The sequence below is a fragment of the Nomascus leucogenys genome, chromosome 18 (genome assembly GCF_006542625.1).
Source record: "Nomascus leucogenys isolate Asia chromosome 18, Asia_NLE_v1, whole genome shotgun sequence".
Classification (NCBI taxonomy): Eukaryota; Metazoa; Chordata; class Mammalia; order Primates; family Hylobatidae; genus Nomascus; species Nomascus leucogenys.
The window spans coordinates 92,352,028-92,365,495 of record NC_044398.1 but is presented as its reverse complement, the minus strand read 5'-3'; the positions used below and the strand labels follow the sequence as shown (position 1 = coordinate 92,365,495).

The 13,468-nt window shown below is 48.3% G+C and overlaps 1 protein-coding gene across 1 annotated transcript in view; it reads right to left on the bottom strand.

Annotated features, from left to right (window-relative positions):
* Positions 1-12,982, bottom strand: part of TVP23A (trans-golgi network vesicle protein 23 homolog A) — a 50,027-nt gene extending 37,045 nt beyond the window's left edge. Inside the window, exons 1-2 of the mRNA XM_030798244.1 lie at positions 12,628-12,982; positions 12,250-12,329 (exon numbers count right to left, since the gene is read on the bottom strand). Of these exons, the coding sequence (XP_030654104.1) occupies positions 12,250-12,329; positions 12,628-12,636 (89 nt within the window). The 5' untranslated portion in view covers positions 12,637-12,982. The remainder of the gene's footprint in view (positions 1-12,249; positions 12,330-12,627) is intronic.
* Between the last annotated feature and the right edge of the window lie 486 nt (positions 12,983-13,468).

The window sequence follows — 13,468 nt, the reverse complement described above, 5'->3', positions numbered from 1 at the left end:
GGCGATCTGGAGTGTCCCCCAGCAATGTCTGGAGACATTTTGGTTGTCACAATGGGGGTTGCTACTGGCATCTACAGGATAAGGCCAGGGATGCTGCAAAACATCCTATGATGCACAGGACAGAGAATAACCTGGCCCCAAATGGCAAAAGTGCCAACCTTGAAATAAATGAATGATTAAATATTTGGCCAGATGCGGTGGCTCATGCCCTTAATCCCCAGCACTTTGGGAGGCTGAGGCGGGTGGATCGCTTGAGGTCAGGAGTTCGAGACCAGCCTGGCCAACACAGTGAATCCCCATCTCTACTAAAAATACAAAATGCAGCCAGGCATGGTGATACATGCCTGTAATCCCAGCTACTCAGGAGACTGACGCAGGGAATCACTTGAACCTGGGAGGCGAAGGTTGCAGTAAGCTGAGGTTGTGCCACTGTACTCCAGCCTGGGTGACAGAGCAAGATTGTCTCAAAAATAAAAAAATAAAAGAACTAAATACTCCAGGTCCATGCAGTCAAGCTGCTGTCCAAGATAAAACATCAAAGAACCTGGCCAATGTCCTCTCCCAAATGCCTCCCCAGCTTATGTGGGTCACAGGTCAGCAGAAATCACCCCTCAGTGATTTTACTTTATTTTATTTTACTTTTTTGAGACAGAGTTTCGTTTTGTTGCTCAGGCTGGAGTGCAGTGGCACAATCTCAGCTCACTGCAACCTCCACCTCCTGGGTTCAAGCAATTCTCGTGCCTCAACCTCCTGAATAGCTGGGATTACAGCTGCCACCACGTCCAGCTGATTTTTTGTATTTTAGTAGAGACAGGGTTTCACCATGTTGCCCAGGCTGGTCTCAAACTCCTGAGCTCAGGCAACCCACCCATCTCAGCCTTCCAAAGTGCATGGATTACAGACATGAGCCACCGCACCTGGCCCTTCAGTGATTTTATTGTGGGCACAGCTTATGCAATAATTTCATGTGAACAAGAAATATAAATAAGAGGAAGTTAAGCTGCCTTAGATGTAAGGAGTTAATTTCAAAATATGTAATTCCGTGCCCTAATCAAAGAGAACTGAAATTTGTCTAGTTCCCTGATTCTGTGGGTTATTTTCCTTGGTAATCATGGACCTTCCTTAAAATTAAACAATCAGCTCTTGATGGGACCTGCTTATGTGTCATATTTCTATAATTTCAAAATAGATTTTAGAGAGCTGGTGACAATATAACTTTGTTCCCCAAAAGCTCAGGGGACAGAGGTCTGGATAAGGGGTCCTCACTCACTGAGGTGAGCAGAACTCCTGGAAAATCAACAAAGAAAAACTAAAAGTCTTCTCCTTAGTGTGTGGGAGCATGAAGTGTGTGCATGTCTGTGCGTGGGTACCAATCAGAGATGTGCTAATGTTGATTTCAGAGGATGAGTGCCCACCAAGGCGTCATCAGTACTGTCACCTGTGCCCTCTCCTTCCTTGCCCCCCACACCTCCGGCTTCTCTTGGGTCAATGTCACACACAGAAGTGTTAAGAGGTGCTTTGAGTTCCCTCAAATACAAATTTCACTTATCCAAATCCAAACCCCAGACAGAGAGGGGATAATCTAAATCAGAGATCTCAACCAGGGGCAATCTGGCTGCGAGGGGACACTTGGCCACATCAGGAGACATTTTTCGTTGTCACAGCTGAGGGGTTGGAAGCTACTGGCATGTAGTGGGTGGGGGCCGGGGTGCTGCCCAGCATCCTATGATACATATGACAGCCTCCACCACATAGAATGATCGGCCTCAAATATCCATAGTGCCAAGGCTGCAAAGCTGCTCTAAAGAGTGGGGTCAATTCTGCATTAGCATTTACAGGAGGAAAATATAAAGTACGCCCCAGGGTAAGCCTAAGATGGAAGCCCTGAATCTGCTGTTCTCACAGCAAAGCTCATGCTGAGTGTCTCGCCCTGTGAGTATCTGCGCACAATGTAATGTAAGATATGGAGTCTAGAGCCCGATTCCAAGGGTTCAAATCTCCTCCTTTTTTCTTTTTAGAGGTGGGTGCTTGCTATGTTGTCCAGGCTGGACTCGAACTCCTGGACTGAAGCCATCCTCCCACCTCAGCCTCCCTAGTAACTGGGACTACAGGTGCATGCCACTGTGTCAGGCTCAAATCCCTTCCTTGAAGTGAATAGGTGTGTGACATTGAGCAAGTCACTCAACTCCTCTGTTAGGCTCAGTCTTTTTAATCTTGACTCTGAGAAAATAACAGTGCCTAGGTTTGTAATGAAGATGAAATGAATTATGCTAAATAAAAAACCCGGCATAGTGCTTGCATATAGTAAGTGCTGGGGAAGTGTTTGCTATTGTTATTTTTCATTCAACCTAAGTTCCCCCCAAACAGCAGCCAACAATTTCAAGTGGGGCTCATGTTCAGGACTGCTTTTGTATCCAATGGCAGATAAAGTGATTGCTAAAGACGTCTTGAAAGACAAAAGTTACTTGATTGGCTAGTTAAGGATTTTCAGGGGTGATTTTTACTTCACATGTTTGCCTGAAGACCGGGGCCCACTAACACGTGACTTCCTGTAGTGTGTGAGACCACAGGACAATGATCTTCTCAATATGACATTCGCTAGGCTGAACAAGGACCAACCAAGAAATACTAATCAGGCTGGGTGCAGTGGCTCATACCTTTAATCCCAGCACTTTGGGAGGCCAAGGCAGGAGGATCACTTGAGGCTAGGAGTTTTGAGACTCTGTCTCTACAAAAAATAAAAATAAAATTAGCAGGGTGCAGTAGTGCATGCTTGTATTCCCAGCTACTGAGGAGGCTGAGAAGGGAGGATTGCTTGAGCTCAGGAGGTTGAGGCTGCAGTGAGCCATGATTACAGCACTGCACTCCAGCCTGGGCAACAGAGCAAGACCTTATCCCCCCACAACTCCCCAAAAGAAAAAGAAACACTGGCCAAACCCCACAAACAAAACCAGCTCTGACAACTGAGACCAAAATTAGATCTAAGAAATCTGTCTGGGGCAGGAAGAGACTCTCCTGCTTTGGGTGGAAATTCATGGGAGCCCATGACCTTTGGGTTCAGAGGAATTCCGTGAAAACAGTGCCTTGAAAGCATAAAATAACTTTCCATAGGAAGACAGTTTCCAACTCCAGGGGGAACGCCAGTGTGATGGGGTGAGCTGAGAACATGCCTCTTTACAGCCCGGGATGTGGAAGTCACACTCATGATCAGAATAACAGGTGCCACTTATGAAGCCCACAAGGGGCATCAGGAGCCCTGCCAGGTCCCCTAAACACATTGTTCACCTCATTTAATCATCTTTTTACAACATTATAATATAGCCAACATCATCCCCATTTTACAGAAGAGAAAACTACGGACCCAGAAGATGTCATGGTCACTGTTCAAGTTCAAGGTCACTGTGCGTCAAGGGTTAACATCGGGCCTGGGCTGATGGGGGCCTGCCTGGGAATGACCCTGGCCTCCCGTAGCACAGAGGCTCCACAAGGACTGTTGTATCTGCCACCCACTGCCCCTGCACTGGAGGGACTGAGTTGGCCAGCAGGCCTTGGGTCTGGGTAAACAGAGTCATAGAAAACGTTGGTGGGAAACGGAGGCTACGGCTTCTATGATTCAAGGTAACCCATAGGGCTTTGGCTCTCGCCTGTGGCAGCCAGACACAATTCTTGCAGTGGTAGAGCAAAACGAGCTATGTGGGTGCAGGGGCGAGATCTCCCAATGAGCTGAAAATGCCCTACCTCTGCCTTCCTATAAAGCTGAGGAAACACAGTTTTATATCAAAGCCTATTTGCATCTGCCAGCTTGGGCCGAGAACTATACTGTGGGGGTGGAGTTACTTGGGTAGGGAGTGGTAGAATCAAGATCCAGGTCTGTCTGACCTAAAGCCCAGGCTCCTCCTGCATCCCAAGGCAGTTGGAAACCCACAACACTCACTCAGAGCTGGTCTGCAACACGGCATGGCTAAAACAGAGTTACCATATGGCCCAGCAATTCCACTCCTAGGTATGTGCCCAAAAGAACCAAAAATGTATGCCCCAAAAAAAGCATGTACATAAACATTCATAGCAACACTATTCATAACAACACAAAAGCAGAAACAACTCAAATGCCCATCAACGTATGAATGGATAAACAGAATGTGGTATGTCCACACAATGGGTGATTATTTGACAATCAAAAGGAATGAAATAATGATAAACACCAAAATCGGGATGAACCTAGAAAATATGCTAAGTGAAAGAAGCCAGACAAAAAGCCACATATTGTACAAAACATGTGTCACCTAGGCTGGGCTAAGGGATACCCAGATCGCATCTGGGTCTGTGAAGGTGTTTCTGGGAAAAAAATTAGCATTTGAATTGGTGGACTGAGAAAAGAAGATCCACCCTCATGCAGTGGCTCATGGCTGTAATCCCAGAACTTTGAAAGGCCATGGTGGGAGGATCACTTGAGCTCTGGAGCTCAAGACCAGCCTGGGCAACATAGTGAGACCCCGGCTCTACAAAAAATAGAAAAATTAGCCAGGCGTGGTGGTGCATGCCTGTAGTCCCAGCTACTCAGGAGGCTGAGGCAGGAGGATCAATTGAGCCCAGGAGGTGGAGGCTGCAGTGAGTTGAGATCACACCGTGGTATTCCAGCATGGGTGACAGAGCAAGACCCTGTCTCAAAAAAAAAAAAAAAAAAAAAAGAAAAGAAAAGAAAAAAGAAGACCCTCCCTTTCCAATCTGGATGGGCATTATCCAAACCTTTGAGGGCCTGAATACGACAACAAAGAAAGGAAGAGGGAATTTCCTCTCCCTGCTTGAGCTGAGATAGCCGTCCTCATCTCCTCTCAGACATCATACCTCCTGGTTTTGGGGCCTTTGGAGTCAGACTAGGATTTACATGTCGGCCCCTCTGTTCTGGGGCTTTCAGATTCAGACTAGACACTGTAGGCTCCCCTGGTTCCCAGGCCTTCAGGCTAGGATGGGTTTTACGCCACCAGCATTCCTTGGCCTGCTGCTTGTGGATGGCAGATCGTGGAACTTCTCAGCCTCCATAATTGCATGAATGAATCCCTCATAATAAATCTCTTTCTACATACTTATAGATATCCTATTGGTTTTGTTTCTTTGGAGATCCCTGACTAACCCAGATTTCATTTACATGAAATGTCCGGAATAGGCAAATTCATAGGAACAGAAAGTAGATTAGTGGTTCCCAGTGGCTTGGGGAAGGGGAAAATGGGTAGGGACTGTTGAATGGGTACAGGGTTCCCATCTGGCGCAGTGAAAAACTTCTGGAACTACATAGTAATGATGCATGTACAACATTGTGAATGTATCAAAACCAAAACTGAATTGTACACTTTTAAAGAATAAATTGGTGGAATGTGAATTATATTTCTTTTTATTTATTTTGTTTTTTGAGACAGGATCTTGCTCTGTCACCCAGGCTGGAGTGCAGTGGTGTGGTAATGGCTCACTGCAGCCTCGACCTCCCAGGCTCAAGCGACCTTCCTGCCTCAGCCTCCCAAGTAGCTGGGACTACAGGTGTGTGCCACCACGTCTGGCTACTTTTTGTATTTTTTGTAGATATGGGGTTTTGCCATGTTGCCCAGGCTGGTCTCAAACTCCTGGCCTCAAGCAATCCACCCGACTCAGCCTCCCAAAGTGCTGGAACTACGGGCATGAGCCACAGTGCCTGGCCATGAACTATATTATATTGAATTAAACACACACACACACACACACACACACACACACAGACACTAAAAGCAAAGGAAACAAAAAGTACAAATAGGCCACTTTAGGAGGCCGAGGTGGGTGGATCACGAGGGCAGGAGATCGAGACCATCCTGGCTAACATGGTGAAACCCCATCTCTACTAAAAACACAAAAAATTAGCCGGGGAGGGGGTGGTGGCAGGCACCTGTAGCACCATCTACTCGGGAGGCTGAGGCAGGAGAATGGCGTGAACCCAGGAGGCAGAGCTTGCAGTGAGCCAAGATCATGCCACTGCACTCCAGCCTGGGGGACAGAGCAAGACTCCGTCCCCAAAAAAAAAAGTACAAATAGGCAAATGGAATTACATTAAACCTAAAAACTTTTGTGCATCAGAAGACACAATCAACAGAATAAAAAGGCAGCCAATAAAGTAAGAGAAAATATTAATATCCAGCATAAAGAACTCAACAACAAAAATCCGATAACCTGATTTAAAAAATGGGCAAGAGACTTGAATAGACATTTCTCCAAAGGTGATATACAAATGGACACATAGCACATGAAAAAACGCTCAGCATCATTAACCATTAGGGATATGCCAACCTAAACCACAATGAAATAACATGGTTATCACACCCGTGAGGGTGGTTACTATCGAAAATACAGCCAATAACAACGTTGGCAAGGATGCGGAGAAACTGGGACCCTTGTACAGTGTTGACAAGATTGTAAAATGGTGCAACTGACGTGGAAAACAGTACGGTAGTTCCTCAAAAAATTAAAAATAGAACTACCATAGGATCCAGCAATCCCACTTTTGGGTATAAGGCCGAAAGAATTGAAAGCAGAATCTCAAAGAGAGCTTTGCATACCCACGTTCATTGCAGTACTATTCTCAACAGCAAGAGGTACAAGTGTACCCAAGTGGATGAATGGGTAAACAAAACATAGTTTATTCATATCATGGAACTATTATCCAGCCTTAAAAAGGAAGGAAATTCTGGCACATTTTATAACATGGATGAACCTTGAGGACGTTATGCTAAGTGAAGTAAGCCAGTCAAAAAAGGACAAACACTGTATGACCCTTTTATGGGGTCCCGAGAGTAGTCAAATGCATACAGACAGAAAGGAGAATGGTGTTTACCAGGGGCTGGGGGAAGGAGAGTTGTTAAACGGTACAGGGTTTCAGTTTTGCAAGATGAAAACGCTCTGTTTCAGAAGGGGAACATCACACTCCGGGGACTGTTGTGGGGTGGGGGGAGGGGGGAGGGACAGCATTAGGAGATATACCTAATGCTAAATGACGAGTTAATGGGTGCAGGAAATCAGCGTGGCACATGGATACATATGTAACAAACCTGCACATTGTGCACTTGTACCCTAAAACCTAAAGTATAATAAAAAAAGAAAAAAAAAAAAAAAGAAAACGCTCTGTTTCACCACCATGTGACTATACTTAAACTACTAAACTGTATAATTTAAAATGACTAAGATGGAATTTTACGCTGTGGGGTTTTTTTAATCACAGATTTTTAAAGTCGAAAAAAAAAAGTAAAAGAAATAAAAAGTTTGCCCACTGGGGAAAAACACACACAGCATGGCTAACATTTCCTCTACGTGCCCAGCTCTGCTGTGGAATCACACCCTCCACTGATCCTGCAAGATGTGATGTACTTCCCAGGCCCCCCACCACAACGCTGCACCTCACTGACCTGGAACCAGGGACAGAAAGAGCAGAGACCAGAGCTCCATCCCCAGGGCTTAGCCCAGCACCTGCCCCTGGCAGACGCTGAATAAATATTTACTAAATAAACTGTATAGTAACTGCGTGGTGAAGTCAGGCTGATACAATTATCCCCATTTTATAGACTGGCCAATGGAGGCCCAGCAAAGCAAGGTGACGTGTCCAAAAATCACAAAGCCAGAAAGCGATAAAGGAAGAGATGAACCCAATGTTCCAGACTCCTGTGACAGGCCCCCTTCCACAGCATCACCTCCTTTCGATGTCAGCCTGGAATCCATTTCAACAAGGGATTTACAAATAACCGTTTTCACTCTATACTAGTGATCCTTAACTTTTTTGGATCATGGGCCCATTTGATAATCCAATTAGTGTTTGGATCCTTTGGGAGCACTTTGGGAGGATGAGGCAGAGAGATCGCTTGAGTCCAGGAATTTGAGATCAGCATGGGCAACACAGCAAGACCTCGTCTCATAAACAAACAAACAAATAAATAAATAAAGTTTGGATCCTTTTCCTAAAACAACATACATATGAAACTTAGATAATAGTTTTCCGAGGTTTCCTGAACCCCTGAAGCCTAACTGTAGACTCAGTTAAGAATCCCCTTTCTAGGCCAGGTATGGTGGCTCACGCCTGTAATCCCAGCACTTTGGGAGACCAAGACACTAGGATCACGTGAGAACAGGAGTTCGAGACCAGCCTGGCCAACACGATGAAACCCTGTCTCTACTAAAAATACAAAATTAGCCAGCATCGTGGCACGCACCTGTAATCCCAGCTACTCAGGAGGCTGAGGTAGGAGAATCACTTGAACCCGGGAGGTGGAGGTTGCAGTGAGCCGAGATTGCACCACTGCACTCCAGCCTGGGCAAAAAGAGCGAAACTCCATCTCAAAAAAAAAAAAAAAAAAATTCCCTTTCTACACTGCAATCTGGGTAAGTTCATTTGTTCTCAGGATTTTAGAGCCATCTCTACATTCCTACGCATCAGAATCAATGGGGTACTATTTTAAATTCATGTTCCTAGGCCCATCCCCTGTGAGTCTGGTTAAATAAGTCCAGAGCCAGAGCCAGGGATCTGCATTAGGCACACCGAGGATTCTGGGATGGGTGGCTCTCAAACATACCCACCTGGATGCATGAGCTGCTGCCTCCCAGATCTCTGATTGCAGCCCTGGTGACTCTCAAGCTCCTGGCCTCTCCTCCCAGCTGTCCGTTGGCTACTAGAATGTTCCAACACAGACTAACAAAGACCACTCTGAGTTCAACATCTTTTCCCCCACAAGTGCTTCTTCACCTGACTCACCAGACCACCAGCCTGAGTGTCACCCTGATGGTCCCTGTCCCCACCCCACATCTTGACCACCAGCAAGGCAGGCTGATTCTACCTCCCCTGTGCCTCTGGGCGCCTTTCCTCCATCATCCCTGCCAGTGCCTTGGTCTGATCTCCTATCCTCCTTCCACCCCAATAACCCAGCCTCCATCCCGCAATCCTCACATCACTGCCCTGAGCAAAATCCTTCCATGGTGACCGAACTCTGGAACTGCCCTGCCCAATGCCACAGCCACATGTGGCTATGTACATTCAAATTAATTAAAGTAAATAACATCAAAACATCTGTCCCTCAGGTGCCCTGGCCACATTTCAGATAATCACCACAGGTGGCTGGGGCCACGGTGCTGCACAGCACAGATAAAGGCACAGCCCCATCCTCGTAAAGGGTTCAGCGGACAATGCATCTCCCGAGCTTGGAGCTTGGTTGCTGAGTGCTGCAGGGTCTGGCCCCAATCTCCACGCAGGCTACTTCCCAGCACCTGGGTCTTATGCCACATGGAACCACCGTAAGTTCATGACCTTACCTCCAAGCCTTCCCATGGTATAGCTACCCTTCCCAGCCTAACCAACTCCCACCCTACCTGTGGGTACCAGCTTAGCTGGTACCTCCTTCTCTGGCCAGGATAAGAGCCCCAGCTTCTGCCTATCCCAGCATTTAAAATACTGAATTCTGGCCAGGCACAGTGGCTCACACCTATAATCTCAGCACTATGGGAGGCTGAAGCAGGTAGATCACCTGAGATCAGGAGTTTGAGACCAGCCTGGCCAACACGGCGAAACTCCATCTCTACTACAACAAAACAAAACAAAACAAAAAACATAAAAATCAGCCAAGCGTGGGGGCATGCACCTGTAGTCCCAGCTACTTGGGAGACTGAGGCAGGAGAATTGCTTGAACCCAGGAGGCAGAGGTTGTAGTGAGCCGAGATTGCACCACTGTGCTCCAGCGTGGGTGACAGTGAGACTCCATCTCAAAAACAAAAACAAAAACAAAACAAAACAAAAATACTGAGTCGTAACAGCCACTGGTATGCCTACTCCCACCCTGCAAACCAATGGTTTTCAACCGGGGGCAAGTTTGCCCCACAGAGGATATTTGGCAATGCCTGAGACTTTATGGATGGGCTGCTACTGGCATCTGGTGAATAGAGGCCAGGGATGCTGGTAAACATCCTACGGTGCACAGGACACTCCCTACGGCAAAGAAGTATCTGGCCTAAAATGTCAGGAGTGCTGAGATTAAGCAACCCTGCCCTAGATGGGGCAATCCATAAAGGCAGGAGTGGAGTCCTGAACACTGCATATCCCCAGCCACTAGCCCAGAGTTGAGCATACAGTAGATGCTCAATAGAAATTGAACACATATGAGTTCAGATGTTCTAGAAGATTCTTTACCCAGGATTCCAGTTCTTTTGGAATCTTCATTTGCAGTGTCTTCCCTTAAAGACAATCATTGGCCATTACGGTGGGATGAATAATAGCCTCTGAAAATATCCAGGTCCTGGATGGGTGCGGTGGTGGCTCATGCCTGTAATCCCAAGGCTTTAAGAGGCTGACAAGGGAACAGTACTTGAGGCCGGAAGTTCCAGATCAGCCTGGACAACATAGCAAGACCCCATCTCTACAAAATTAGATTTTAAAAAAATTAGCCGGGCATGGTGGCAACACCTATAGTCCTAGCTACTTGGGAGGCTGAGGCAGGAGGATCTCTTGAACCCAAAAGTTTGAGGTTCCAGTGAGCCATAATTGTACTACTGCACTGTAGCCTTGGCAACAGAGCAAAACCCTGTCTCAAAAAAAAAAAAAAAAAAAAAAAAAAAAGAAATCCAGGTTCTAATCCCCAGAAATTGTGACAGCCACCTTATACGATAAAAGGGACTTTGCAGATGTAATTTAATTAAGAATTTTTTGTTTTTTGAGACAGGGTCTCACTCTGTCATCCAGACTGGAGTGTAGTGGCGTGATCTCAGCCCATCGCAGCCTCTGCCTCCCAGGTTCAAGTGATTCTCCTTCCCCAGCCTCCTGAGTGGCTGAGATTACAGGTGCATGCCACTACACCTGGCTATTTTTGTATTTTTTATAGAGACAGGGTTTCACCATGTTGGCCAGGCTGGTCACAAACTTCTGACCTCAAGTGATCTGCCTGCCTTGGCCTCCCAAAGTGCTGAGATTACTTACAGGTGTGAGCCACTGCACTTAGCCTATAATTAAGGATCTTCAGATGCAAAGGTTATCCTAGATTATCTGGGTGGACCCTAAATGCCATCATAACAGTCCTTATAAGAAAGAGGCACAGGGAAACTTACACACACACACACACACACACACACAATCACCTGACCATGGAACAGAGAGAGATCTGAACATGCTATAACGCTGGCCTTGAAGACGGAGGAACAGACCACAAGCCACAGAATGCCAGTAGCCACCAAAAGCTGGAAAAGGCAAAGAACAGATTTTCCCCTAATTCTTCGGAAGGGAGTGTGGCGCTTGGTTTCAGCCCAGGAACACTGACTGTGGACTTCTGGCCTCCAGAACTGCAGGAGAATAAACTTCTTTTGTCTTAAGCCAAAATGATAATGGTAATTTGTTCTAACAGCCCTAGGAAACTAACACAGTCTATTACTTTCTGGGGTTTATTAGGTTTGAATCAGAGAGTTTGATTTTAAATACAGAGACTTTACAAGGAATGGCACTTGGGTGCCAGGGCCTGTCCCATGCCTACTGACTCTGATAGCTGGAAGCAGAACTGGGTGGGTGAGCGAGGCTGAGCTGTGGATGTTTCTAGAAGTGGCTGCCACCTGGGCCATCGGCAACCACGTTCACAGGTCATCCCTCATGCCTTGGTCCTGCCACCTTCTGGGATGCTAGAGGTCTCAGGCAGTTAAGTGACTTGACCCAGGACAAGTCTGTCTAGCTAGACTCAGCAGGGATTAGAATAAAACTCCAAGCTCTCTTCCACTTGTCCAGCCCACTGCCAAGATTGCTCCCCTCTGGCCTTAGTGGCTTTCTCTGATCTTGCAACGTAGCCCCAGGGCCTTTGCACTTGCTGTTCCTTCAGCTTGGAACACTCTCCCTCTGGAGTCTCCCATGGCTGGCTGCTTCTCATCATTCAGGTCTCAGCTCAAATGCCACCTCCTCCGAGGGGCTCTCCATGGCTGCACTAAAACAAGTGGCCTTCTCTAGTTACCTTCTCTTTCATCACAGGGCTGATTTTCTTCTTACATTCAATTATCTCATTAATCTCCTTGCCTGTTCAACGTCAGCTCCACCCCTTCTTCCTGCCTCTCCCAATGCAGGCTCCAGGAGGGCAGGGACCTTGTCTGATGTGTCCACAGATATGTCCCCAGTCCCAGGCCTGGCACACAGTAGGTGCTCAATATATTTTGAATGAATGAGTGAGTAAATGAATGAATTTGCAGCTTTGGGGAACGCCTGACCCAAGCCCCATCCCAACACACCTGATCTTGGCTTTCCTAAAGGCCAGCTCCTCCTCGTTTCCAAAGTCCAGGGACACATCCTCGGTATCGTCCACCAGGGCCTGGGGGTACAGCAAGGGCAGGTGGCAGACCCAAGCACGGCGCATACCTCGACCCCACCTGCCCTGTCCCCCTGGGCTTGGACTCCACTCGCACCCCACTGGGTTCCCAAGTGGGGTGCTGGCGGGGCCCCTCCGCTGCGGCCGCAGTGGCAAAGCCCTCTCCACCCTCTCGACCACCGGGAGCAGCCCAGCCCCAGGCCCCGGCGCATCCCTCCTACTCCTCCGGGCTTCTCCAGCGCTCCCGCAGGCTCTTCTCGTCCCTGCCCCACCTCCAGCCCCAGCATCCCCGCGGCCCTACCTGCTTCATCACCCTCCCAGGAGCCCACCCGGCGCCCAGGCCCGGGGCTCCAGCTCCGCCCGTCGCCGCTGAAGGGCTCGGACGCCGGGCAGGCGGATGCGGGCAGCAGGCGGTGGACGCTGAAGGTCGGGGCCTGCGCCCTGTGGGGCCGCCTCAGCGCACGTTCTCGGGTGGGGCGGGGCGCTCGGGGCCCAGGGCGCAGTCGCGGGCTGGGGAGGGGGCTCGGCTCGCCGGGGACGCGCCCGGGGGAGAACCGGCGGCAGGGAGGGAACGGCCTGGGGGGCTGCGGACAGAGATACTGGGAGGAATGGGAGTTGGGGGCGGGGGGCGGCTGCGTCAGCGAATGGTGTGGACGGCGCATAAACGTGGATGGAGGGAATGATAAGGCAATAAATGAATGTCAGTGGTGGGCAGCCGCATTCAGAGTTGGGAGAAGGTCAGTGTTTCCCAACAGTCTCTGTGCCCAGGCTGGAGAGCAGTGGTGCCATCATAGCTCACTGTGGCCTCAAACTCCTGGGCTTAAGCAATCCTCCCACCTCAGCCTCCGGAATAGCTGGGACCACAGGCTGCACCACCACACCTGGCTAAATTTTTATTTTTGTAGAGAGGAGGGTCTCACTATGTTGCCCAGGCTAGTCTTGAACACCTAGGTTCAAGCCTTCCTCCTGCCTCAGCCTCCCAAAGCGTTGGGATTACAGGAGTGAGCCACCACACCCGGCCTCATCTGCCTTTTAAGGGGTGACACTGCTACAGCCACAGTTTCAGAACCGCAGTGAGATCTGCGTGCATTGCCATGCCAGGCACTTATTAAGCACAAAGTTATTAGTAGTATTAATATTAT